The sequence below is a fragment of the Penicillium samsonianum genome, assembly GCF_028829775.1.
Source record: "Penicillium samsonianum strain IBT 33392 chromosome Unknown utg000001l_segment0_segment0, whole genome shotgun sequence".
NCBI lineage: Eukaryota > Fungi > Ascomycota > Eurotiomycetes > Eurotiales > Aspergillaceae > Penicillium > Penicillium samsonianum.
In genome coordinates this window covers 4601470-4626016 of record NW_026643259.1, presented here as the reverse complement: position 1 = coordinate 4626016, position 24547 = coordinate 4601470, and the positions used below count along the sequence as shown (strand labels likewise).

The following is a 24547-nucleotide window of genomic DNA, read 5'->3' as shown; positions in this document are numbered from 1 at the left end:
AGGAGCCCTCTCATTTCCCTGCCTCAGGCTACAACATGTACCTCCATAGGTACTTTCTTCGACTTAACAGATGAAGAATGCCTGTTACATTGTTAGAGGGAAATGAGTTCCATAATCAGAATTTTATGCCTATAATAATATGGAATGTAGCTACATGTAGATCGTCAAATAGCTAGTAGTTGACCATGCATGGATCTAAAATGTGAGTTCTGCTCACAGTCTTGGTTGCGGTTTCCCAGCCCCGGGGATGTTAGCAAATATCTTATTCTGGCAGCTCTCAAGTCGGGATTGAGTAGACTCAAACAGCCGCGGGAGGCCAGTTTGTGCAAAATCGACATCATTGAGTACCATTTTCGCCAGGCCCTCAGCCGCTAGGAAGATTTGGGGCATCCCGTGTCCCGTGAACCCAGCGATGATGTACTGATCCTTCTGTCCTGGGACATGGCCAACATGCGGTAGTCCATCTGACGAATAGCCCATGACTAGAGAAGTTGAGTTAGTTTGGTGGTAAAGTAAGAATATCATAGATCGAGCAACGTACTCCCTGTCCAGACTCTGTCAGTGTAAGCGTGACTATTCTCCCAACCAACAAAGTTCCGCTGCATATAATTATCCCAGTATCGAACAGCAGGCTCCAGTACCAGGCTATCATCACTGACATTGTACCAGCTATCCAGATCATTGATGAAAGCCGGACGAGCACCGCCGACGACTATACTCCCATCGGCGCGTGGGATGAGGTAGTCATAATTCCAATTGTTCCAGCGCAGGGTATAAGTATCTGTCAGACGAGGAGCGGTGGTACCTGGAGGAACAATGATTCGACTGCATGTTCCTCGGACGGGAATAATCTTCTCCTTATATTGGGGGGCCAGACACGAAGTATAAGCATTTGTTGCTAAAACCACTGTCTTGGCAGCAACAGAACCCCGAGCACTATTCACTGTCCAGAGATGACCTGATGTTGAGGCAATAGACTGTGTAATCCCAGATACCGGTGTGTGCGTCTGTAAATTTACGCCTTGGGCAATTGCCTTTTCCAAAAGGTGCAGCACGAATTTGTATGGCCAAATGTGACCGGCCTCATATGTGAAACAGCCCTGTGCACCCTTGACTCCGGAGAACTGAGGTAATACAGGTTAGTATATCCCCATACGATGTTTAAATATGTGCTCACCTGTTCTGCCTCATTGCTGGGGATATAATTTGCCCTCGTTGTTGCTTCACATCCCTTCTCGATCAATCCTTCGTATGCCTTCTTGAGTGTTGCGCTATGAGCCCGAGACAGCTGAACATCGATAGACTTTGTGACCGAGTATTCACAGTCTATCTTTTCTCTTTCGATGAACTCCTTGAGAAACGAGACATGCTTAGCCTCGAAAGCGGCAACCTCAGCGGCAGCCTCGACGCCATGATCAGCGGCTAAACCAGCGATACCATTATAAACATCAGGTTTCATGTGCCCTCCTACAATACGCAAAAAAAAAGAAAACAGTTTAGCAAAAGTTTCTCAGTTTTGACTATCCCAATCTTACCATTTCGCCCAGTGGCACCGGAACAAGCCTGTCGAGCCTCCAAAATCACAATCGAAGGCGGCGTCGACCCGGGGCTGATTTGGTCGAGAATATGGTGCACAACAGATGCCCCTGCATATCCAGCTCCTATAACAACGATATCACACTCCCGAGGGAGAGATTCGGTAGATCGGTGGCTGTCTAGAAAGTGAGGCTCTGTCCTCCAGAATGACGTCATCCCATTTGGGACCGGGGTATGCTTCGATTCCATTTTGGAGACTCCGAGACCATTAGCAGTCTTGGAAACATAAATGAATATAATTATTTATTGGCATTGGGCACTAGGGTGGTGTTTCCTCTCCCGGCGGCTTTTCCACCGGTAACTTTCCCGGTCCAGCTCGCCCCGCTAGTTAACGACGCTAAGGCATACAGGTACAGGGGCAGTGATAACGCTTCGTGCGGGGGTATCTAACAATTTGAGTAGTTGATTTGGATGATTGAGTTTGGAGAGACAAAGAATAAAGGAACTGGGGAATTAAATCAACATTATCAATAGGAGAATCGATGTTGGAAATTGCTTCCTGTCAGAACAAGAATATAGTCCCAGGCCATAAGCAGATACCTTGGTTTTCGCTATGGTTTAGTTGTAGAATGCTGTATTACTTCTAGCATTTACAAGTGGGTCAATATGTTTAATAAAACGAACACGATATTCATATTGATGTATGTAAGACTAAGTGCAAAACTTCAGGATGACGCCTGGTGGGCAATGATCTTGTCCGCCATCCCTGGCAAAGTATCGTCCATGACATCCATCTCTCCAAAGAGTTCTGACAGGGACTCCTTCTCCCACACAGAGCAGTACGCCCCCTTGAATCTGTACAATAAAAGTGTCAGTAACAGTCGTGGCAACTCATGACTCAAGGATGAGACACTTACCCAGCCTTCCTCGCCGCAGAAACATCCCACATATGCGCCGCCGCAAACCAAGGCGTCTTCCCATCATTCTCCGACTTCAACTTCTCCAACAAGGGGCGATAAGCCGCCAAGTCAGGCTTACCGACACCGACGTCATCACAAGAGAGCAAATTCTCCGCAGGCAGCTCAACACCCGCGTTCTTGAAATAGCCTCCAACACGGTTGATATCCGCCGCGGTAAAAGCCCACACCGTGAAACCGGCATTACGCAGCTTCTGAACACACTCCGCCGCATCAGGACGGAATTTGAGAAGTTGGTATTCCGCCATAATATACTCTAGATCTTCGGGTGTGGCCCAGGTCCGCGGTTCAGCGATCCCGGCCATCCAGAGCATGCGGTAGAAAAGCGCGCGGAATACTTCACCGAAGGGGACATAGCTTTGTGAAAGGCTCAAATTGGTGTACTCGCGCTCGGCTGCTTCCATCCACGTATATCCCAGTAGACGAGGCTTGATTCCCTCTGCGCGCAATCGGTCTCCCAGGCGGGCATCGATGGCGTCGAAAACATGATCGTAGGCAACGAGAGTGCCGACGATGTCGAAGACAACGTGCTTAGAAGAGGACATGGTTGGGTCTTGGCTGGAGCTGGGTATCAGGAACTGGAGCGGAATTTAAACACCTTTTGCAACCGAGACCGGTCTTGATATATGTTCAGATAGATAAAGAAAGGCAGGGAGACAGATCAGATAAATACTAATCAGCAAATCACCCCTCCAAGGTTGTTTATTGAACTTACCTTAGGTACCTCTGACTCATCAGAATATATGTATGCATCCATGGTTCCAAGATTGTAGAACCCCGCACCGGATATGCAGGAGCTCGTCGGATTATGAGATCGTCAGTGTAGATAGCACTATGTACTAGTAGTAGTAGATTAGAGCCGGGAATTGTTGGTAATAACCATACAATTACTAGTAGTCGTTAGAAGTATTAGGATTAGCTGAATACATTTCCCGCACATGACCGCCGACTTGGGTGACAAGCGGAACCACCTTCAGCCTCATTCTACTATCCAGATACAAAATTTTATCATTATCACCATGATGGTTTCGCTTGGGACTGTGATTGACACGTCGAGGCTAAATAAGCAGTACAACCTCACTTTACGATTGGGTTCCGTCGCGTTAGATTCGAATTGGACGAAAGCGGGAATATAGTTCAGTGCCGGCGGGTGCGCAACTTGCTCCCGCCGGGAATGTGAACGCGTTGAAGAGATAACAGCGATAGCGATAAGGATACAACTGACCTCCCGAGGTCCCAAGGTCAGGAACTAAATCTCAGATAAATGGACAGATAGTAGGTTTCATGTTTCTACAAGCACCTCATCTACGACTCACGCGGTCAACATCATGAACGAAACTCCGATGCAAACCGCGAAGGACGCAAGCAATCTCAAAACAAGCGAGACCAATGACATAGAACGCTCGGCGAGCTCAGTAACTGAGCGTCATGGCAGCACTATCGTCCTTTCGGCGTCAGACGATGCTGGGTACCATCGTTCTTTGACGAGGCGCCAAATAATGATGATGACTTTTGGAGCTGGCATCGGCACTGGGCTTTGGGTGGGAACTGGACAAGCATTGCACTATGGTAAGCAGTCAAACTATGATATACCCTTCAAGATGCAAGTATTGACATTGGATAGCCGGTCCTGCTGGTACAGCAATCACCTATACAATCACAGCGTAGGGCGCTCCAGATACTATGCTCTTGTGCTCTTGTAACTAACACCGTCTGCAAAGGATGATCGTGTACGCCCAATACTCGTCAATCGGCGAGATGACTACATACAAGCCTATTCATGGTGGCTTTATCCGACAATGCGCTGAATATGTGGATCCGGCGTTCGGCTTTGCGATTGGTGTCAACTTCTGGTTTGCGGTATGTAAGCCTACCGGAATATGAAGGTCATGTGTACTGACGCAGGATAAAGTGGGTGATGATAATTCCAGCCGAGATCACAGCTGCGATATCCGTCCTGAAGTACTGGCCACAAACAGACGTCGTGCCACTCGCGGCATTCATTACTCTATTTCTGGTAGTCTTCGCCATCGCAAACATGTTCCACGTCCGAGTCTACGGCTATATCGAGTATTATATGTCCTTTGTGAAGTGCGTTGCAGTTGTCTTGATGATATTCTTTATGTTTATCATGACATCGGGAGGAATACCAGCAACAAACGGGCCAATCGAGTTCCGATATTGGAAGAACCCTGGGGCTTTTAATAATGGAATAAAGGGCATTTCTAAAGCTTTCGTACAGGCGGCTTTTAGCTTTGGCGGTGGTATGATATCCAAGCACGAATCTGAGGGAAATATACTGACTGAAGCTAGGCGAGCATATCGCTGTTATAGCTGGTGAAGTAGCCGATCCCCGTCGCACTATCAAGAAGACAGTTCGACCCGTTTTCTGGAGAATGTTTACCTTCTTCGTGGTTAATATCTGGCTTGTCGGAATGTGTGTTCCATCCAATGACACCGATCTTGTTAACGCAAGCGGGACTATGGGAAGCCCCTTTGTCATTGCAATCAAGCGGGCGGATGTTTATGGCCTGGCACATGCCATTAACGGGTTTATATTCCTCAGTGTTGTCAGCTGTGGCATTACTAGTGTTTATATCGCAAGTCGAAGTTTGACAGCACTATCTGACCTGCACATCATCCATCCGTTCTTCGGAAGAAAGGACTCGCAGGGTCGGCCCTATGTGTCCCTGATTATTAGTTTGGGCCTTGGTGGTGGGCTGGGCTATCTCAACTGCAACAGTGTGGGCACTTTGGTGTATAGTTGGTTTTCTGCCTTGGTAAGTACACCAGCAAAACAAATAATGTGAAGAGTGGTTGACAATTTGGGTTTAGGTGGCAATAGCAACGCTTTTCCAATGGGCCTCGATCTATATTGCTCATCTTCGCTTCCGGCAAGGTCTTCGAGCCCAAGGCAAGGATCTTAGCACACTCCCATTCAAAGGTCTTCTCACCCCATGGGCGCAATACTTCGGTCTCATCATTGTACTGTTTGTCTTTGGTTGTGAATTTTACCTGGCTTGCTGGCCATTCGGAGAAAAGGGTTCAGTGAAGAGCTTCTTCTCTTCTTATCTCGCAGCCCCGTTGTTCGTCTTTGATTACTTTGTATACAAGGTGAGTCCTTCAAAAGTTGTGATTGACGATCGAAAATGTCTGACCTTAGCAGTGGTATTTTAAAACAACGATAGTCAGGCCAGTTGACATGGATTTCGGTCCTGCCAAGGCCTTTGATGAGCAGGACCTTATCAATGCTATTACTGCTGAAGATACGGGGCTGGATTCAGAGAAGAGCAAGCACAAAACTTGGAGAAAGCGTGCTCAGTACATGGTATTTGGATAAGAGCAGCAATGAGAAAGAATCTTAGTTGTGCGCCTCAATGTGAAATCATTTTGACAGAGATGAAACATTATACGTATCAAATTCAAAATCACCATTTGACCAATCAGGGTGAAAGAAAGCCGTCATATCGTTCAGCTCTTGATTCGCAAAAGCTTCTGTACCAGGTGTGAGATGCGACAACGGACTAAAAGAAGACAGCTCCACATTTCCACTTGGAGATTTATCCTTCTTCAGTGACTGCGTCCAGTCTTTGAACTTCGAATATGCGGACATATAACTTTGGTCGCTTTGTGGCTGCAAGACAATGTCATCTTCGGGGACGACTAGGACCTGACTGATGGCTGTTTCGAGAGACTCGAGGTATGATATCTCGGATTCTGAAGAGCTTCCTCCTACCATCTGACGTATGAGACCCATTCCACGGTGCAGGCCATCTTGGAGTCTCTGGGATTTTCCCGAGTTGAGGCTTTCTGCAAGGATAACCAGAATAGCCGCACGACAAGCACCAAATTCATTGTAAGAAGCGCGGCAAAGGCCGACATGGTCGGATAAAGATTGTAAAGTGTTGAGAATGTCCAAAGCACTCGATACGCAGTCATCCACCAAAAATGATCGACGCACCCGTCCTGAGTCATGATCTGCACCAATTATAGCTTCACCTGATTCTTTTCTGTCATCAGCAAATATAAATGCACGCCCCATGTAGACATATATAAGCAGATAGCACAGTCTGAGATGTGCGTTTTGTCGGAAATTCGGGCCTTGCGAGCATAGGTCTCGACATTCTTCAGTAGCTGGGAGTGAGTCCCACCACTGCTTGATACTCATCCTTAGCCGCTCGAGCCGCTCTGAATATTCAGAAAGAAGCCTTTTCGGACATCTTTTAAATTGTGCACTATTAAACTATCAGCCTGTCGCTGATAGACTGGTCGCACATTTTGAGCCACTTACAGTGTTTCAGAGACCTCTCCCAAGTATAAAATCAATGTATGAAACGCGGTTAGATTGGCAAAGCGTGGTGACTCAAATGTCGGACAGTCCCTTGGCATATCAGCGTTTATTTCAGATCGCGCGATTGAAATAGGGCGTCCATGCATGATGCTGACATATCTATGAAGCATTAGTTAGTATTTCTCTGAAATGCCCTATTGAATATCGTACTTTTCAATAGTGTATGCTGTCCAAAATAACCGATTCCTAACTTCGATAGTTCTAGAGTCACAGTTACCACCTTGATATTTGCGATGCATCCCATTTTGAATCGCCATCTTCATTGCAAGACCGTAATAGGTATATGCAAGGCCACCCGTCGAAACAGGCAGTGAATATGTGGCGAGAAGCAAGAAGGCCTGCACACTTTCGTGGGAAGCAACCAAAAGAACATCTGGAATAAGCTTGCATGCCGCGTGGTAGAAGACTAGCCCGACAGAGTCCTCGGAGCACAGGTTGAGTTCTTCGGTGATCTCTGAAGCAGGCTTTGGTTTTTCATCCTCCATGTGGGCTACCTGGGTTCCAATGGCCAGAACAATAAAAACAGAGCATACCCAAGGAAAATCAATGGCCGTATATGTAGTTATCGAGCTGTAACAGAGGGCTACCTTCTCTTCGATCCATTTCCGCTCCATGTAAAAGGAGTTGATCTCAACGTACTTGAAGAACATGGTAATGAGGAAGTCGGCAATAGGTCTCGGTGGTAGGTGTGTCATTGTATTCACTATAACTTCGGGTGGGGATTGAAGCTGGGTTGGTCGCCAGTATTCTTTGACCTGTGGTATATCGTCAGGCACGCTTGAGTTTTTGCGCGTAGAGATACAAACTCTGGAATCAATCTGATTTATCTGACAGCTCATTTTGCGTCTTAATTTCTGAGAGAAATTCCAGTGGGAAAACTCCCCCGAATAATGCGCCACATTATTGGACACGAAATGAACGTCGAACGACTCGTTGATGTCTAGGGCAGTTTCCGGCAGAGTGGTGTTCGTCGAGCTTCGTAATTTGTCCGCGATACGACTGATGTTATCCTCGTCTAAAGACACATCCCCAAGAAAATGGCGGGCAATATACTCTAGGCTTTGTATTCGCCGATTATCGTCTCTCGGAATGGACGCGACGGGGGCGGAAGAGAGGCGAGGGGATGTCGTTGTTGGAATCGGCTGGCCTTGAAAATGGCATGGCCGTCCTAGCCGCTGACATCTCCAGCAGGGTGGACCGCCCTCACACTTTTCTTTCTGTTTTCTGCATGTCTCGCAACTTTTTAAGAATTGTCAATGCGAGGCGCGGAATGATGCCGAGCAGCAATGTACTTACGCCAGGGAAGCGCGTCTCCTCTCCCCACGCTTACGCTTCGTGCCATGATTTGTTTCTCGGTCGAGAGACATAGAAAGAGCAGTAAATACCAGGAGAGGGTCTGGTGAAAGTCATGAAGACAGGTCTTGAGAGATAGGGGACATCCATGGGTGTTTATCTCTTATCTGACAATATGCGGGGTAACCTTATCCCATGCGCAGGTAGGTGATTGCGAAGGCCTCATGGGAAGCACAAAATCACAGGGGAAATTGGAAGCTTCATTCATTACTGTTCTTTGAACTGGGCTTGAAATTTTGGTTTATCGATATAACAATCCTACTAAAGTATCCCAAGATGCATCTTCATCCTTCATGATGGATTATTCTTACCTTGCCAGCAATGCTTCCTTGGTATCCAACGCCCCATCGCGAAAGAGCTGCGCATCTTTTATGTTGCCAATTTCCTCATAGACATGAGGCATGCGCCATCTGACCCGCGATGATTCTTTTACATTTCCGCGCTGCGCCTCATTCAACTAGCAGCTGACAGGTGATTTGTTTAAATGCTCTAATGCAGTGTTATTGTTTCCCTGCAACATGGCGATGCAGTCTAGTCGATATTGTGCCGCCATAACACTTGCATGTGTTGGCTTCCCCACCGAGATCAAGTCGAGGGCTTCTTTGCTAAGCCTGTAAGCTTCGTCAAATCAAGAAGCTCTGACTTCACATCCTCGAGCCTGAAAGCTTAGTTTTGAGTCATAGACGACTGTACAATATAGTAGATCGATATATAGGAATAACAAGAGCAGAATAAATACAGAGGGCTTCAGTATCTGATCAGTCCCTTCACATCTCAGCCAAAGGAGAAAGAACGACACACGCGCCTTCCCTTGTCGCATCATACTTATGTACTTTGTTTACTTTCTTTTCCTCCAATTTTTCTGTCCCTTGTTCTTCTCTCTCTACATTCCACTTCTTTCTCTTCCCACTATCAATCTCGCCTTTTCCTCATTCTTTCATTCCTCGCTCATTGCCAGTCCACCACACGGCTTGGATGAGCGTTCGCAACACACCGACCGCTCTCTTTTCAGCCTCGACGTTGATTTGATTTGGCTGATCCTTCACGCACAACATGACAGCTGGAGCCTGCTACTGGAGTGGCCGCAGCTCTTACTGCTGCCCTTGCCGTGGCCAAGTACTGCCAGATGTGGTCGAATCTTCGTCGACCTATTGCCTGGAGTGCGGGCATCCACTCAGAAATCATTTCAGAATTGGGCGTAAGAGATTTCTTCTGTCTGTAAAATTGATTTTAACGCTCTTTTAGCGCACCCAAGTGATCCTAGTGCTAGCCAGGTCTTGCTACCAAGACACCAAACCGTGAAAAAGCTTGCCAATCGCATCCATGAACTGAGAGTGGTGCTTGCCCGTGGAACCCCCTCATCGGGAAAAACCTTTCTCGCCCGGTCTCTTCATACCTACCTCCGTGGACAGGGAGTCAAGTCTATTTACATCAGAAGCTTCCCCCTTAGCTTGGAGGGTGGTCCCACCGCGTTACATCATCTGGTCGAGGCCTGTCACATCCAAGGTTTTGCGACATTTGGGCACAGCGTTCTTCGCGACAAATTTGTGTTCCTCATCGATGATGCGCACACGACTTACAATAACTCCGAGCTGTGGTTGATTCTGAATTCGGTGAACCAAGATCGACTCGGGAACATACCAGGAGCCAGTTTCTGTATGTTCAGTGCATTCGGTACCCCCGATAGGGGCGTTATGCCACACAATATGGGGAGTGACCTGTTGATATTCAATAAGAGTCAACGTCTTTTCTTGTCCGAGCGGTCTGCCGAGGATATCACACTTTTCTACACCCGAGAAGAGTTCGATCTCTACATGGAAATGCATTTCCAGGGTCGAGGTTCCGATTACGAAATCTGCGATATTTTGAAAGATATGATCTTTGGCTTAACTGATGGCCAGCCTGAGTTGATGGATGCATTCATGCATCTCTGCGACATGGTATGTGGTCCTCCACCATTTCTAGTATTTTTTGTCATGTTAACATTTTACCAGTGGTATGAGGCATTTTATAAGGATGACGACCTTGATCTTATGAGCTACGATGACTATGAAATTAGTCAATTCTTTCAAACTCGTGGCATTCTGGAAGGAACAATCGCGGTAATTGTAAACTTCGTGGGTCTTCCGCTTTTGCCTGAAACTTTTTTCCTCCTGAACATGAGTTTGAGGTTCTTCGCCAGGCTCACCAAACCCGTGATGACGGCATTTTATTCGACCCACAAAGTGAAGCTATGCTATCATGCCTCACAAAAGGTTGGCTTCACATGGAAGAGAGCCGACAAGGAGGATTCAAATGTTACTTTCCAACAATGTTTCACAACAGGTACGAGACATGCCATCTGTTCGAACGAGACATGCGTACTAATAGTATATCAGGCTTGTGGAATACCTCATGGGAGTCCAGGATCTTAGGTATCCCACCCCGCCTACTTTGAACAGAGCGGAACTTGAGTTGATGTTGAACATGCGCAACATGACGATTTCCTAAAGGGGGTTGGCTATTGTGAACGATGAAAACAGTGGTTGGCAGACATCTAACTCATGCAGGATATTTGGCTTTGTAGAATACTCACACTATGTTTCAGAAGGGGTTGCTGAATGTTTCTGGGAATGATGAAGATAGGTTCGAGGAATGGTCAACCTATCCTGCATTGTCGGTCTATGTCAATCTTTCACTGTGCTACCATGTGTGAAATGTAACTTTAGTTTGTGGAAATACAATTCAAGTTGATTTAAATTTGACCCGTGTGTCATGGCTTCCGTGAGGGACTCAGGTCGTTCGGTACACTGAAAATGAGATTGCAACCTGATCTTTAATCTGATCCCGAAACGTATCGGACTGCACAAATTTCGATCTCAGCTCGGGTCAAGTCCGCAATTTTGTCTCTCCGGATCTTGCACTCGCCATCAGAAATACTTAGAGCCTCATAGCAATGCTAGAATGTCTCGATGTTGGCTCGGCGGTGCAGTGCCACAGGTTGGTCTCCTACATATCATACGTTCGATCTAGGGTTTGCCGTCGAGACAACATCGATGAGATGTGAACGAATCGCCTTCAAAAACTTGTTCCATGCCCTTCGATATGGGACGATCGATGTCGCTATCTGAGGATATAGTTGCTATGATATCTGATATTCACGGTCATCCGTTGTTACAATGACGTTCTGATCATATCCAAATGGTGCTTATAACGTGAGTCGAGCACTACGCTCTTGTCAGAATAGAGTGTCTCTCTTTCCTTAACTAGCGGCTCCAATCACTGGTAAATGACCACGAGATCATTGATAACCAATTTTCTGGGTTTGAATCCCCTTTCCGTCGCTTTTATCGGTGCCCCACCCAAAGAAACGTTGAAGCGTGTGGATAAGTTCGGGATTTTTCGACCAGGCGTCTGACTTTTTTCATTTCTAGAATCAGTTATCTGACACCCAAGGCTGGTCACTAATATCTCGCAGCCGTAGCTATTGTGGTAGCCAAAAATGAAGCCCATGCAATTCTCGAACCACGACCCTTGTCTTTCACCTAGGTTCTTCCGGGGACGGTTCAGAAAGCCATGTCTTACAGAAATCCCTGATGGAGTGTGCCTATCTACAATCAGTCAAAGAGGTTGTGTCTGGCTATCGATCTGTCTAGGTATATAATTATATAGTCAATGGGGCCTCGGTCATCGGGTATACCCCGCGATGACTCAGAAGGTTAGGGTTAAACCGGCCCCACGGTTCATATAAGCTGAAATGCCAAGGGCATTCAACCCTTTTCAAAGGATCAATACTCGATTTCTCTCACTTCGTTTGCATATCTTCGAGTGTCAGCCTCCACATAAACTTCACGCTCACAATTTCAACACCACGCATGCACCCCCATCAAAAGTACGCATTACACTGCGATCAAAGATGGAACGCACTCTAAGGCCAATACATGTCGATGAAGGCAGTCCGACAACCTCACGAGCTGTTCTGTATGTACCGGTACACAATCGTGACCTTAAGAACTGGATTAACACAGCCGCAGACAACCCATCATCATCATCATCGCCTCGACGACCCTCGTCTTTACAGGATGCGGAATAAACTTCGCATTCGGTGTCTTCCAAGAGCTCTACGACTCCATGTCAAAGGAGCCAAATACCCCGTTCACCGGCGCAACACCGGCGCAAATTGACCTGATCGGCACCCTCTCAATCGCACTGATGACAATTGGCGCTCCATTCGCGACAGCGTGGACAAAGCAATATCCCCCTCGATATGTCATCTGGGCTAGCGGAATAATTCACTCAAGCGCTCTTCTTTTTGCAAGCTTCAGTCAACACTTGTGGCAATTCATCCTCACCCAAGGCGTTCTACTCGGTATGGCCACGTGCTTGACTTACATGCCATCTGTAACCGTAGCACCGACCTGGTTCACACTGCACCGCGGATTAGCGATGGGGATAATTCTCGCAGGAACAGGAATCGGTGGCGTTGCATGGCCACTCGCTTTTCGATACCTCATTGAGTCCGTCGGATTCCGTAACACTCTCCGTGTCACGGCGGGGATATCCTTCGTACTCATTTGCTGCTCGGGGACATTTATACGCTGGCCTGCCAGTCAGATCACTCGTATTCAAGCCGAGAACGCCGCTTCTTCCCGTTCGTCAACTTTTTTCCGCCTTCCGCTGGTCGATTGGCGTGTTGTCCGAAGTCGCAAGTTCGTCGCTCATGCGCTGGGTGCAGCATTGCAGTCTGCTGCATACTATACACCGGTGTTCTTTTTCGCGTCTTTTGCGCGTACACTAGGTTACTCACAGGCAACATCCGCGAACTTCATTGCCATCTCGAACGCTGCGAATGCGCTAGGCAAGGTGGTCATCGGCCACGCAGCTGACCGTATGGGAAGACTCAATACACTGGTATTAACCACCCTCATTTCAGCTGTCTCGGTCCTTGCATTGTGGCTTCCCTCCTGTCTATCTGCCACACAATCTACCGGGAGTACACTGTTCATCGCATTCACGATCTTCTATGGCATTTTTGCATCAGCATACGTCGCTCTCTTCCCGACGAGCCTCGTAGAATTGTTCGGTGTGCAGAACTTTGTCAGTGTCAATGGCCTACTGTATATGGTACGAGGCTTTGCAACCTTAGTTGGAACCCCAGTTGCGGGCGCGCTGATCCGTGGAAACCACGAGAAGAGTGTCGGTCCACGAAGCTATGAGAATACCAGCATTATGGTTGGTGTACTGCTGGTTGTGGCGACGTTGGCTGTGGTCTGGGCGCGACTTGAGGCTACACTTACCCTTGATGCTGCTGCGGGGCGCAGAATGAAGTGGTTGATGTAAACTTTCTGCCACGCAGAAATTGAAGGAGACATATCGATGTGGATGGTGAGAAACATCCCAATGCCACAGACTGTACATTAACAATATTTACCATTATTAAGCGGTCAAATATAATAAAATCCCTTCTCAATTCTATCACATCTGACATCCATCCTGGGTCTAATGCTTACATAGCCGCTAGGCTGTAGACAGGGCAAGAGAATTACCAACACAGAAGCGAACTAGATGCGCTGTCAGACAGGGAATAACTAACAGGGCTACAAATTCCATACGGTTACCTCTTAGTGCTCGGACTTATCGTATTGTAAAACCAACACTGGAATATCAGGACATCCTCACGAGCACACTTCATCTAGAACATCAATTCTGATTTCATTGGACTTGACACAGAAATGTCCTTCCAACCTTGGAAGGTTACCGGTTAGACTATATCATGATCATGCAGGTCGGGACTGCTGGAAACAAATTCATTGGAACACAAATCCTGCATTTCCACAAGTACGTGGCTTGAAACGTGGACATTCCAACAGGAATGCTTCGGTAAGCGTGTCCCGTCTTGTAGGACAGTTATATATATTTTCCAGAAGTCCTTACATATCTCTATTCTTTTAGATTTCGAGCACTCCTCCCCATCGCATTTCATTTTATCGACCATTTACAACCATCAACATGAATGTTTGCTTCATCTGTAACCAGATGGCTAGAGGGAACCCAATCAAGCATGGTAATCTATTAAACGACCCAAAGTCTTATGAGACCGAACATTGCGTGCTTTGCTCTCGTGATTTCTGCCAAGCCCATAAGTCTAAAGATGAATCAGTTTGTGAGATCAATCATCACACTTATTACATCAAACACCGGCAAATTCCTGGTCTCTTTCCTTCCCTGGAAGCGCGAAACAAGCAAAACGAGCAACTTGGATTTGGACAGCAAGAAGCAATGGTGTAAGTCTTTGTTCCGAATGCCACCCTAGAACTTGCTGAGATGTTTGAAGTGGGAATGGTCAAAGTCTATAGGAAAACTATGCTATGGATATATACGCCATCTTGTGACAACTACAAATTGTTAGTGGAGAGCTAGCTCGATGAAGGTGATCTGGAGGCATTGGATCTACACATTTGGATTCTGGTGACAGTTATGCGAAATTGTAAATGTTTGAGTTCATGGCTCGGATCAAATAGCCTTCCATATCGTGCTCCTCCTTATGGTTGATGTTGATACTAATCAAAAGCTCCTCTCAATTTGATCAAAACTGACAGGATGGATCTAAGACTTCTGGCTAGACATAGGGGGAGTTGGGAATACACTCATCAATACCTTGTATCTCTCTCAACTTGGATAACCCCGAATCATAAAAAGCTTTTAATACATCCACCTGTCTCGCGCTCGCTGTTTTTGCCCCTCTCATATCCACAAACACAGAAATAGCTTAAACTATCTGGTAGACAATCCGCGAGCGTAGCCTTTTCCTCCTTCTCACCCAGACCTTCGTTCACCCCTTTGGCGAAGTACAAAAAAGTTTGAATCCCCATACTCAATCATTTCAGCGCCACAAAATGCCTTAGTGGCCCGTTATTCTTCCAAAGCGCTTGAAGAAAGTCACGAGTTCATACATCCTCGGACAAATCTAGTAGCTACATATGGACAATGGCAAAGATGACTTGGCTTTGGTGCTCGGGACCCATGTGGACGTTGTGGCGACCTTTGTTGCCCGCCTTGAAAGCTCCTCGCAAAGGAACAAACTCAGCCAGTGCCATATGATGTCCGGCAATCTTCAAAACCAACTTTTCACCCGCGTCGAATACAATGCCGGTAGGCCAGAGTCCAATTTCCAGACGCACAATCTCACCTGGCTCCACGCGTTCTTCCCGGTCATGCGTGTGGACCGGCCAGTATGGCTTCGAGAGGTGAGAGTCCAGTTTGCGGTGACTGGCACGAAGGATACCCGTTGGCCCGAGATATTTCAGGCAGTTGACAGTTTCGACCTCGGATGATTGCATCTGTAAATCACTCAGGGGGATGTTGATATTCTGTAATGTCTTTCCGGCGGAGTCCGCTTTACGGAGCTGAACAAAGACGTCCATGTCGTCATGATAGTTGCAAGACATGTACAGAATGACCTTAGAATATCCAACGAGATGGCTGCGATGTTGGAAAGTGTACACGAACTGGATTTCCTCAGTGTTTGTGTCCATCTGCATTGCAGAAACATCGGACTGATATGAAAGCGTTAGGGTGCTAGGAGAGGGGTTCTCATTGAGACTCCCGTCAGCGGACAGGTAAAGCAGCTGAGGCCGTGCACTCGGGACTGGCCAGTCATTGAATACATGATTTACTTCTGGCTCCTAAGTTATGTTAAAAGATGGCGGAGACATTGCGGAAATGTGGATAATGTACCTTGTGGAAATTCAATGTGGAGACTCTGACTCGTGGGGTTTGCTCCCATGAGTTTTGGATCCCCTTCGTGAAACGATCGAAGAATAACTGCAGCTCGTTGTTCATTTCCGGCTTGTATAGGTCGTGCCATTCAAAGGTCGGATGAACTCGCAGCCTGGAACAATAAGTATACGTAGAATAGCGAATATGATGAGAAAAACAAAAGAAGGTGCGACATACCATTTATTTTGATGAGGAATATCTTCAAATCCACGGAAGGAGCCTACTGTATGGAGACCACTGGAGTAACTTGCCAGCACGTAGGCAGGAACCTGGATGTCCTCGATCTTCGCCCTCTTATCCTTCCAGTACTCGTTCATCAAAGGGTATTGAGCTAGCATACCCACCACGTCTTCTTGTTGATTCCGGCCTGTCATCCAACAATTAGCATCGAAACTTCCTCACGAAACAAAAAGCAAAGCCTTACCAAAGAGACCATGGCTTCGGAGAAAGCCCCAGAAAGGCGTGTATGGGACACCACCTCGACAAAAAGTCTCTCGATAGAAATCACTGACACCCTCTAATGGCGCGATGCAGGCCAAGTGGGGTGGCCGTTCAGCCGCGATGGACCACTGGGTTGCGGCCAGCCACGAATTTCCCACCAGCGCAACCTTTCCTGTGCACCAGTCCAGCTGAGCAACATGTTCAACAGCATCGTAGCCATCCTGACCGTCGCGTGTTCCGAACCATCTGTAAGCTACAGCATCAGCCACTGTACCGTGGTGATATTCGTTTGCCAGTTGAAATGGTTTAATTGGAAAAATACCTGATGTCGCCGGTGGAATCAAAGACTCCTCTTATGTCCACATTGACGATTGCATAGCCCCGAGATGTCCACTCGGCCGGGTCTGGCGCTTCAAAGCTTTCGTACCCAGATAACTTGTTTTGTGGAACACCAACACGTCCAGGAATCAGGTCAAGAGTCAAAAACCCTAATTCATTGCCAGAAGGTCAGTTACTGAAAAGATTACAACACAATGAAGGAAAAGTAGCAAACCTTGTCCGCTCTTCCCATAAGGGCTCCACGCCATGAGCGCGGGGACCTTTCCATCAAAATCCTTTGGGCGATAGACATCAGCCCGCAAAATGGTCCCATCACGTAGAGGAATCTCAATATCCCTTTCTAGAATAGTATTGGCGGCGAATTCTGCATGATTGCTGTCTTTTCGATGTCCTGTAGGAAGGATCACAGTACCGGGGTTACAGCCCTGATATTGAGCACTGGGCGAATCCAGCGACGAAGGTGCACATTGCAGCACTTCGATATCTCCAACTTTGTACATATCTGATGATATACTAAACTAAACAAGTGATGATTGAATTTTTGCTCATGGATGAGTATCAGCAGCTGTACGTAGCGGGCTGTCATCCAACATTTATAGCTTCAACCCCACCCTCGGAACCTGACAGATGAAACAACAAACTCCCCGTGACTCCTAGATCTGCATTTTGTTGTCTGCTTTCAGATCGGTCCAGCAATTTTCAAACGCCATCGTTTTAGTTCATGTTAGCTTGACTGTATACATAGCTAGACGTTTTTATTTGGCATAGTGCCCTTACTAGAGATTACAATCCACTGTATTCAGGATATGTCTAATTACGCATTCAGATATGGGTGAACGCTGGCATTTCGGTAACATTGTAATTTGCATTCGCAACGTCGGAACTTCGAAAATTTGCCATCCGGACAGTATCTGTCCGAATGCCGAAAATCTAGCAATGAAAGCATGGTATTCGTCAATTCCCCGCATCGGGATGATTCCTTCAGACATGCTTGATAATTCAGGTTTACTAAGACCACATTATGCGCGTATAAACTCGGGTAGAGTGGTTCAGTGGCTCATCCGCAAGCCCATTTGGGTGATTAGTAACCTGTCTAGGCACCCGTGGACGGCTGGAAAGTGGACACTAATGTGAGTTGGCATTTTTGTTCCACTATCTCATGCAGTCCTCTTGTTTTTCGGGAAAAGATTACGAATACTGATGGATATATATATCAAAGGACCAAGGGAGATCGAGGGCCCCAAGTGTTCAACGGGAATCATTTTTTTACCGACTTTGACCGAACATTTTGATCTGTGATCCAATAGATTGTGATTTCGAAGATGGCTTCTAATCCACCTGCTGCTTGCTGTGCTACTGGCTTTAGACATGAGGGAAATCCCCTTGGGGAGCTGAAGAATGTTGAAGGCGGTTAGTTGATTTCCCCCCAATGTACGAAGGAGCTGTTCGTTTACGCTGGTAATTCTACAGTCAACACATATATCAGTCGTCCTAAGAGTACAGAGACCCCTTCGAACGTGGTTATCATAGTGAGCGATATATTTGGTATTTATATCAACAGCCAGCTCCTCGCAGATGAGTTTGCCGCCAATGGATATTTGGCACTCATTCCGGATATCCTGCAAGGGGATGCCCTCACGCACGCCGACATGGAGAGCGGAAAGGTTGACCTGAAGGATTGGATTAAAAATCATCAACCAACACACATTGACCCCATTATGGAATCTACTATCCAGTATGCCAGACAGGAACTGGGTGCAAAGAGAATCGCTGGAGCCGGTTACTGCTTTGGTGCTAAGGTGAGCACCCTAGTATTGCAGATAAGAGTGACTTTTTCTAATATCCACTGGCTCATTGTAGTATGTCTGCCGCTTTTTGAAGGACAAAAAACTTGATGTGGGCTATCTGGCCCACCCCTCGTTTGTGTCTCATGAGGAACTTGGCGCCATCACAGGTCCTCTCACCATCGCTGCTGCAGGTAAGTTTGTGTTTTTCAAAAACACCCGAGACATATCGGAAACATCGTTAATGATTTTGAATAGAAATCGATCAAATTTTCACCACCCAGCTTCGACACGAGTCTGAGGACATTCTCAAGAAGGCTGGTCAACCTTGGCATATTAGCCTCCATGGTGGAGTCTCGCACGGATTCGCTGTCCGCACCGATTTGAGTAACAAGTCTTTCAAGTTTGCGAAGGAGCAGGCTTTCGGACAGGCACTGGGCTGGTTCAATTACTATCTGTAAAATGGACGTAGCCGTTCAAAATTGCGCTTTGGCGGAGCTCTGAGGGGAATCAGGAAATATTTGCTTGTGGTGTGTTGAGAATCCAGGTTAATTCTTAGTAATTAACATGGAGCTTTCAACTAATTCGACATGCTTTATACATTACGAATCACTATACAACTCTCGCACGCCAAGAGCTTCGAAGTCCTACGGAATCGAGATTAGCGCCGCCGATGCAGTTTGCCGTCTACACCACCAATTCCTATATACAACCGCTTCTTTCTATGTATGAAGAGATTAGACAGTTTACAATTTCATTTTTGGGACTATAATCATAGTTCCATTTATCTTTGCAAGAGATACTCCCTTTATTTTACATGCTGTATAGTCCCTTTTTGTACTATTTCAACATGATAGATAACATGATATTTGTTATTGAGAATAAAATGAAGGACTATTTGAGCTACATAAAGACGGCTGCCTGGGTGGCCCAAGGAACCGAAAACTTATCGAGCTCGAGTCCGTCCGGCCTATCACCCAAGTTACCAGTCCAACATGAACCCAGTCTGTCTGGCTCTTCATATGTATCAAAAGCAGGATCGGAAACGAAGGGCATCGGCATTGGGTTCAGCGACAAAATCCTTGTTTCCAGAATGAGAGCGGAGACGGGTTCCCAGACGAGACTGATCTTCGGGGCTATCGCGCCGATATCTTTAAGCACTGAGTGAATATCGCCGCGTGGGATATATAACCCCACTCCTTGGTTCTCCGGTCGCCAGATCTCAACCTCTATCTCGGGACAAAGATCGGCTAAGGCACGCATGATGATCCCAGCGTAATAAAGAGAGATGCTAAATAGGACATGACGGTCTTGATGCGATTTGGACACGTCATTGATCTCATTTTGTTGCACATTGCCTTCTACCAGGTGCCATATCTTGTATGCATGATGTAATGCGACCTTCGCGGCAGGGTTGGATGCCCACGAAAATACTATCCTTTCGGCAGCTTGCGTTTCCGCTTTGCTTTTAGACTCCCCCACACAACAGAATATTGTTTGGAGAGCACTGATATCAGCGTGCAATTTAATACACCCTATGTGGTAAAGGAGCCAGGGTTCAGGGGGAGTATGTTGCGGCGGAGAGATGAGATCAAGCATTTCTTGGATGGTTGTCCAGTTATTTAACGATTGAAAAGCGTGTTGGTGTTTCGCAAAATGTGTATTTTGACTCAAAGTAAGATTCGACGACGCCGAGGTGCTTGAGGATTGGTCCGAGTTCAAATCGTCCGTCCAAAATTGAGGAGATGGATGTCGTTGCACCGTTCTGTCAGCCGCAAACGGAAATTCGTAGTGATGCTGGGGATTCATAACTTGGGAGTCCAGGGGAGAATGCAAGGTGGTATGACTATTCTGTTTGGAAAGCTTTTGCAATTGCATCTGTAGGCCGCAAAGTATGAGCTCACTTGATGAGGCATCAAGAGCTTCAAAGTTTGCGAAGGTACCATCCGTTGCGGTGCGGATGAGGTCCGCGTACAGTGTGTACGAATTCGGCGCTTGAGAAGCGGTCAACAGCTTCTCGCGCCAATCTGGGCCGACATAGGCCCACAGTTCTTGACTGCATGGTATTTTCAAATCAAAATCGAGATGTGAAACCAGCGGTAGCGTGTTGAACAGAATGCTGAAGTTAAGTTTCACACCGCAGAAACGCGAAGGCCAGCCGCCGTCTTCTCTCCATGCGGATCCAGAGGGCGAGGCTCTCTTCAGATTGATTGCCATCACATTGACAAACAAAACCAGAACCCCGTTGGTTGGACGGTTCGGTAAAAAGATTTGCCCTGTGCGCAAAAGATGCGAGGATAGTTCTGGCTTCGCGAACGTACTTGGATTCCTGGAATTTACCCACGTATAATGACATTACCTCTGTCAGGATAAGAGCTTCAAATATCTCTTCCATTTTGACGGAGTTTTCGGGGCATTTCAGGCATAGATTTAGAAGAATTGGGCGCAATGCCTGGTGCACAGCCATACCATATGCAGTTGCATGCGAGGAACCAGCGTACATGGCACCAATGGAAGTCATTGTCAAGTAGAGAAAAGGTTCAACCAAGTCGTAATCGAAACCTTGTCGCCAGGATATTGGCCAGAGGTTATAGAAGTTTTCGAAGAAGCAAGTGATAAAACTGTGTAATAGATGTGTTGCGCTTTTATGAGCCACGCCGGAGAGCTCAAAACATGTCTCAACAACTTCAGACAAAGACCTTCGTTTATAGCTGCGAATGACTGCATCCCTTACTGGAATGACTGTGAAATCGGCAGCTGCTTCATGCACGATGCCTTGAATAATGACATGCGGCCTTTTTTCGCCTGTCACGTGGTGTCTTCCGTTCAGAGAATCTTCGAACTTAAAGGGACATTGCCGCGCAGAGAAGTTTACATCTGGGATCTCCATCTCTGTAGTACAATATTCTGCCCTTGGAAAGTATGTATCAGACTGAACCACTCCGGTTGCTATATGCTCGCTGAAAGCAGGGTTTGTCCAACTCGTTTGATCTCTTTCGCAGAAAATTGGACTCGGCGCTGCATTATCGGAAAGCACCTGGGATGGTGAAGTAACAGCATCTGGAATGTGTAATGGCCATAATCCAGCTTCTGTCCCAAGGTCCGGTGCATCCAGTGCAAAGCATTCAGAAACGTCTAACGTCGCGGAGACTAAATACATTAGCAATTGTTTTCGATCAGCTAAGACCTCACGAGGTCGTCACTTACTGCGAGTTGATGGTGATAACAGTGGTGTACCTTGTGCGGGAGGGATTCCGCCTTCAGCCACAAATGGATCATAGGTTGCATCCGGGCTGTTCTCCGCGAACCCTTGTGCGCTGGGGCGACTCGATTTCATCAAATAGGAACATTTCTTGCCACCCTGAAGGCAATGATGACACGGACGGGCACCATTGCAGCGAACTTTGTTTGATCTACGCCCATCACATGCTCGTACAGAGCGTTGCCTATCACCATTGCGATTGGTATTACTGTGAATTTGTTCGTGACGGCGTAGAACATCGACCCGAGAGAATGATAGGTTGCATGTTTCGCAATAGTGCCATCGGTTACGGTCATGACTTTTCTCGTGTCGCAAATAAGCACTATAGCTCATGTATTGGCGCGAACACTGGTTGCAGGAAAAGAGCCCCATATTATGAAAGGACGAGGTCGAAGATTTGATGGATCGAACTGGGTCTTGATGGAGTCTGTTGGGTGTCTCGTGTGCCTAATCATGCAAACAGCCCTAGAGGTCAATAAAGAGAAAGCAAACAGTCGAAGCTATACATACATTATCGCTACCCCTCATCCCCTCCAGGAAGAGCTGGAGGCGAGTGGAGGAAAAGCAAGTATAAGGCATCCGCCCTCACCGCCCTGACATGACGGAGAAAATTCGCCAAGAACAGGGGTCTCGGTGATTTAGAAGACCGAGCCCCGTTGATTTCCATGGGAGGTGATCATCTTTTAAGTTCTGACCCAAACCCCGCTAAACCCCGCCAAACCCCGCTCAAATCTTTCATTGAAGTCCGGTCACCGTATGGATCAATACTCAATGTACTAGCCTCAATAACTGCCTATATACGGGGAGGCATTGTCATCGCGCACAGCTTCATTTTTCATGGTTTTTTTATATTTATATTTTAATTTTTGACAGTGCTGTGTTCAATAGAAGGATGCTCTTTTTAAATACGAGAAGGACTACAGCCATTAACTTAGTGTAGTCCATATACCCGAGAACGGACCTAGGCAATAGGATCCTATGCTCCCTGGCTTCTGGCCATGGTTATATATAGCGAGAAGGACCATTGAGTGGCCTGTTATTAATGTATTAGTATGGTATGAGATCTCAAGGGAATGAGGGCGTTGAACGAATTGGGTGGTGGACACTGTTTTTTGGGGGGGGGGGGGCTAGTTCTTTAAACCGGCCGTGTAGCTTGCGGTCCCCTACATTTATGCAGTACATACTGGATTCGTCACCTTCTAAAGATCCCGTGTTTTTGTTTCATAATACGTGTTTATTTTAATCAGAGTACTGCCGTGGGCAATCAAATCAATGAAATTGTTCTTGTCTCAAGAGACAAACAACAATGTGTTGGGAGCTGGTGGTCTGCTAACTATTGGAGCGGGCTACCTGGGGGCGCAGTGTTCGCTTTGCTGTAGACTACTCTTGATCTAACCGGGGCAGCAGTGCCAACGCATTCTTGAAGTAGATCTTATCCCTGAGATCCTGGTCCATCGGGAATTTGTCAAGATCTTCCTTGAATCGGGCTATCTTATCTGCCGGAGCGTAGGGCGAATCCGATCCTAGAAAAGTTAGAAGATATACTTCAAAGAGCAACCTGTCGCCTAGAATAGGGAGTTCACCATAAAGAATATGATCATGTGGCACAGAACCCAGAAGTGCGGTCAATATGAGGGGCGAACTGGAGAGAGCGAGATCGTAATAGAATGATCGGAAGTCTTCCATCCATTCTTCATAAGACTTTGTGCCCTCATTGGCGTCAAATGGAAGCCCGCGGAGAGATGGTGTTACTCGAGAGATCAACCATGGAAGAGTCCCACCGGCATGGGACAAGATGACCTTGCAGTCCGGGTATTTGCGCTTGGTGCCTGAAGAAATCAGATCAACCGCAGTACGGGTTGTTTCGTGGGGATAATCGACTGTAGATTGTGCGAAGATCTCGTTGACCCGGTGTGGGTCAATTGGATGAGTTGGGTGGATGAATACCACTGCACGACGGGAGTTCAGTTCTTGCCAGATTGGGTCGAACGCTTGGTGTCCGAGATATTGATTTTTTGGGCCATAGCGGGTAAAGATAGTGACGCCGTCGGCCTTCAATACATCCAAGGCATAACTGATCTCGGCGAGGGTGCCTTCAGTGTCCAGAAGGGATGGCATTGCCGCGAAGAAGCCCCACTGTGTGGGGTTTTGGTCACGAAGGGAGGCTGCGTAGTTATTGCACTCTCGAGCTAGTTCCCTTGCACCCTGATCGTTACCCGCAATGACCGGGCCAGGAGCAGTCACGGAGAGAATAGCAGTTCTCGTTCCATTCACCTCCATGGATGCTTCGTCGGACTCGGGGCTCCATTGAGGTGTGGGGAATCCAGAGGGATCTCCACCCGCATTCTGAACAGCTGAGAGATTTTAAATTCACGATGTTCATTGGCTCTGAAAGAATCTTTGGGATCATACCTTTGTTGTAAAATTCAGGAACGAAGTGGTGATGCGTGTCGATTTTGGTCCGGGTGCTGAGCGGCGGCATGTTGTAAGACGGGGAACTGGGATTCTGGTTGGTAATTGCTATAATGAAAATATTCGAGGATTGAAATTTGCAGATTGGCCAAAGTGCATTAAATATACGGTAAGGAAGCGGAGAATCTGTACAAACCACATTTCCCGATGAGGGGCACAAAATTTCGCCGCCGGATGAATGTTCAGATCACTACGGAGTAGTCTGCCTGCTTCTCGGCGTTTCGGCTTTTACGGCCCTCCAAGTCAGAGAGCAACGACAGAAGTTGAGCAATGG

The 24547-nt window shown here is 47.0% G+C and overlaps 10 protein-coding genes across 10 annotated transcripts; 4 read left to right on the top strand and 6 right to left on the bottom strand.

The window, feature by feature from the left end:
• Positions 1–213: 213 nt before the first annotated feature.
• N7471_001776 (NAD(P)/FAD-dependent oxidoreductase) lies at positions 214–1785 on the bottom strand (the record flags this gene model as incomplete). Its single annotated transcript, XM_057274497.1, has 4 exons — positions 214–482; positions 542–1124; positions 1178–1467; positions 1536–1785. The coding sequence occupies 4 exons, from the start codon at positions 1783–1785 to the stop codon at positions 214–216; spliced, it is 1392 nt and encodes a 463-aa protein (XP_057142676.1).
• A 476-nt stretch (positions 1786–2261) lies between these two features.
• Positions 2262–3058, bottom strand: N7471_001775 (uncharacterized protein; the record flags this gene model as incomplete). The annotated part of the gene is made up of 2 exons (XM_057274496.1): positions 2262–2391; positions 2454–3058. The coding sequence occupies 2 exons, from the start codon at positions 3056–3058 to the stop codon at positions 2262–2264; spliced, it is 735 nt and encodes a 244-aa protein (XP_057142675.1).
• Positions 3059–3841: 783 nt separating this feature from the next.
• On the top strand, positions 3842–5853 carry N7471_001774 (uncharacterized protein; the record flags this gene model as incomplete). Its single annotated transcript, XM_057274495.1, has 7 exons — positions 3842–4082; positions 4138–4177; positions 4235–4373; positions 4426–4777; positions 4827–5293; positions 5349–5627; positions 5680–5853. The coding sequence occupies 7 exons, from the start codon at positions 3842–3844 to the stop codon at positions 5851–5853; spliced, it is 1692 nt and encodes a 563-aa protein (XP_057142674.1).
• Positions 5854–5898: 45 nt separating this feature from the next.
• Positions 5899–7703, bottom strand: N7471_001773 (fungal specific transcription factor domain-containing protein; the record flags this gene model as incomplete). The annotated part of the gene is made up of 4 exons (XM_057274494.1): positions 5899–6748; positions 6805–6963; positions 7015–7619; positions 7671–7703. The coding sequence occupies 4 exons, from the start codon at positions 7701–7703 to the stop codon at positions 5899–5901; spliced, it is 1647 nt and encodes a 548-aa protein (XP_057142673.1).
• A 1567-nt stretch (positions 7704–9270) lies between these two features.
• N7471_001772 (uncharacterized protein) lies at positions 9271–10654 on the top strand (the record flags this gene model as incomplete). The annotated part of the gene is made up of 4 exons (XM_057274493.1): positions 9271–9415; positions 9463–10157; positions 10212–10542; positions 10596–10654. 4 exons carry the CDS (start codon positions 9271–9273, stop codon positions 10652–10654), a joined length of 1230 nt encoding a protein of 409 aa, XP_057142672.1.
• Positions 10655–12112: 1458 nt separating this feature from the next.
• N7471_001771 (Major facilitator superfamily domain general substrate transporter) lies at positions 12113–13536 on the top strand (the record flags this gene model as incomplete). The annotated part of the gene is made up of 2 exons (XM_057274492.1): positions 12113–12177; positions 12231–13536. 2 exons carry the CDS (start codon positions 12113–12115, stop codon positions 13534–13536), a joined length of 1371 nt encoding a protein of 456 aa, XP_057142671.1.
• Positions 13537–15170: 1634 nt separating this feature from the next.
• On the bottom strand, positions 15171–17255 carry N7471_001770 (CocE/NonD family hydrolase; the record flags this gene model as incomplete). The annotated part of the gene is made up of 6 exons (XM_057274491.1): positions 15171–15881; positions 15934–16087; positions 16153–16342; positions 16400–16662; positions 16739–16904; positions 16970–17255. The coding sequence occupies 6 exons, from the start codon at positions 17253–17255 to the stop codon at positions 15171–15173; spliced, it is 1770 nt and encodes a 589-aa protein (XP_057142670.1).
• An 822-nt stretch (positions 17256–18077) lies between these two features.
• N7471_001769 (uncharacterized protein) lies at positions 18078–19000 on the top strand (the record flags this gene model as incomplete). Its single annotated transcript, XM_057274490.1, has 4 exons — positions 18078–18165; positions 18226–18554; positions 18616–18733; positions 18798–19000. 4 exons carry the CDS (start codon positions 18078–18080, stop codon positions 18998–19000), a joined length of 738 nt encoding a protein of 245 aa, XP_057142669.1.
• Positions 19001–19442: 442 nt separating this feature from the next.
• On the bottom strand, positions 19443–21876 carry N7471_001768 (uncharacterized protein; the record flags this gene model as incomplete). The annotated part of the gene is made up of 3 exons (XM_057274489.1): positions 19443–20815; positions 20880–21689; positions 21747–21876. The coding sequence occupies 3 exons, from the start codon at positions 21874–21876 to the stop codon at positions 19443–19445; spliced, it is 2313 nt and encodes a 770-aa protein (XP_057142668.1).
• A 1305-nt stretch (positions 21877–23181) lies between these two features.
• Positions 23182–24283, bottom strand: N7471_001767 (amidohydrolase family protein; the record flags this gene model as incomplete). The annotated part of the gene is made up of 2 exons (XM_057274488.1): positions 23182–24155; positions 24214–24283. 2 exons carry the CDS (start codon positions 24281–24283, stop codon positions 23182–23184), a joined length of 1044 nt encoding a protein of 347 aa, XP_057142667.1.
• Positions 24284–24547: the final 264 nt, after the last annotated feature.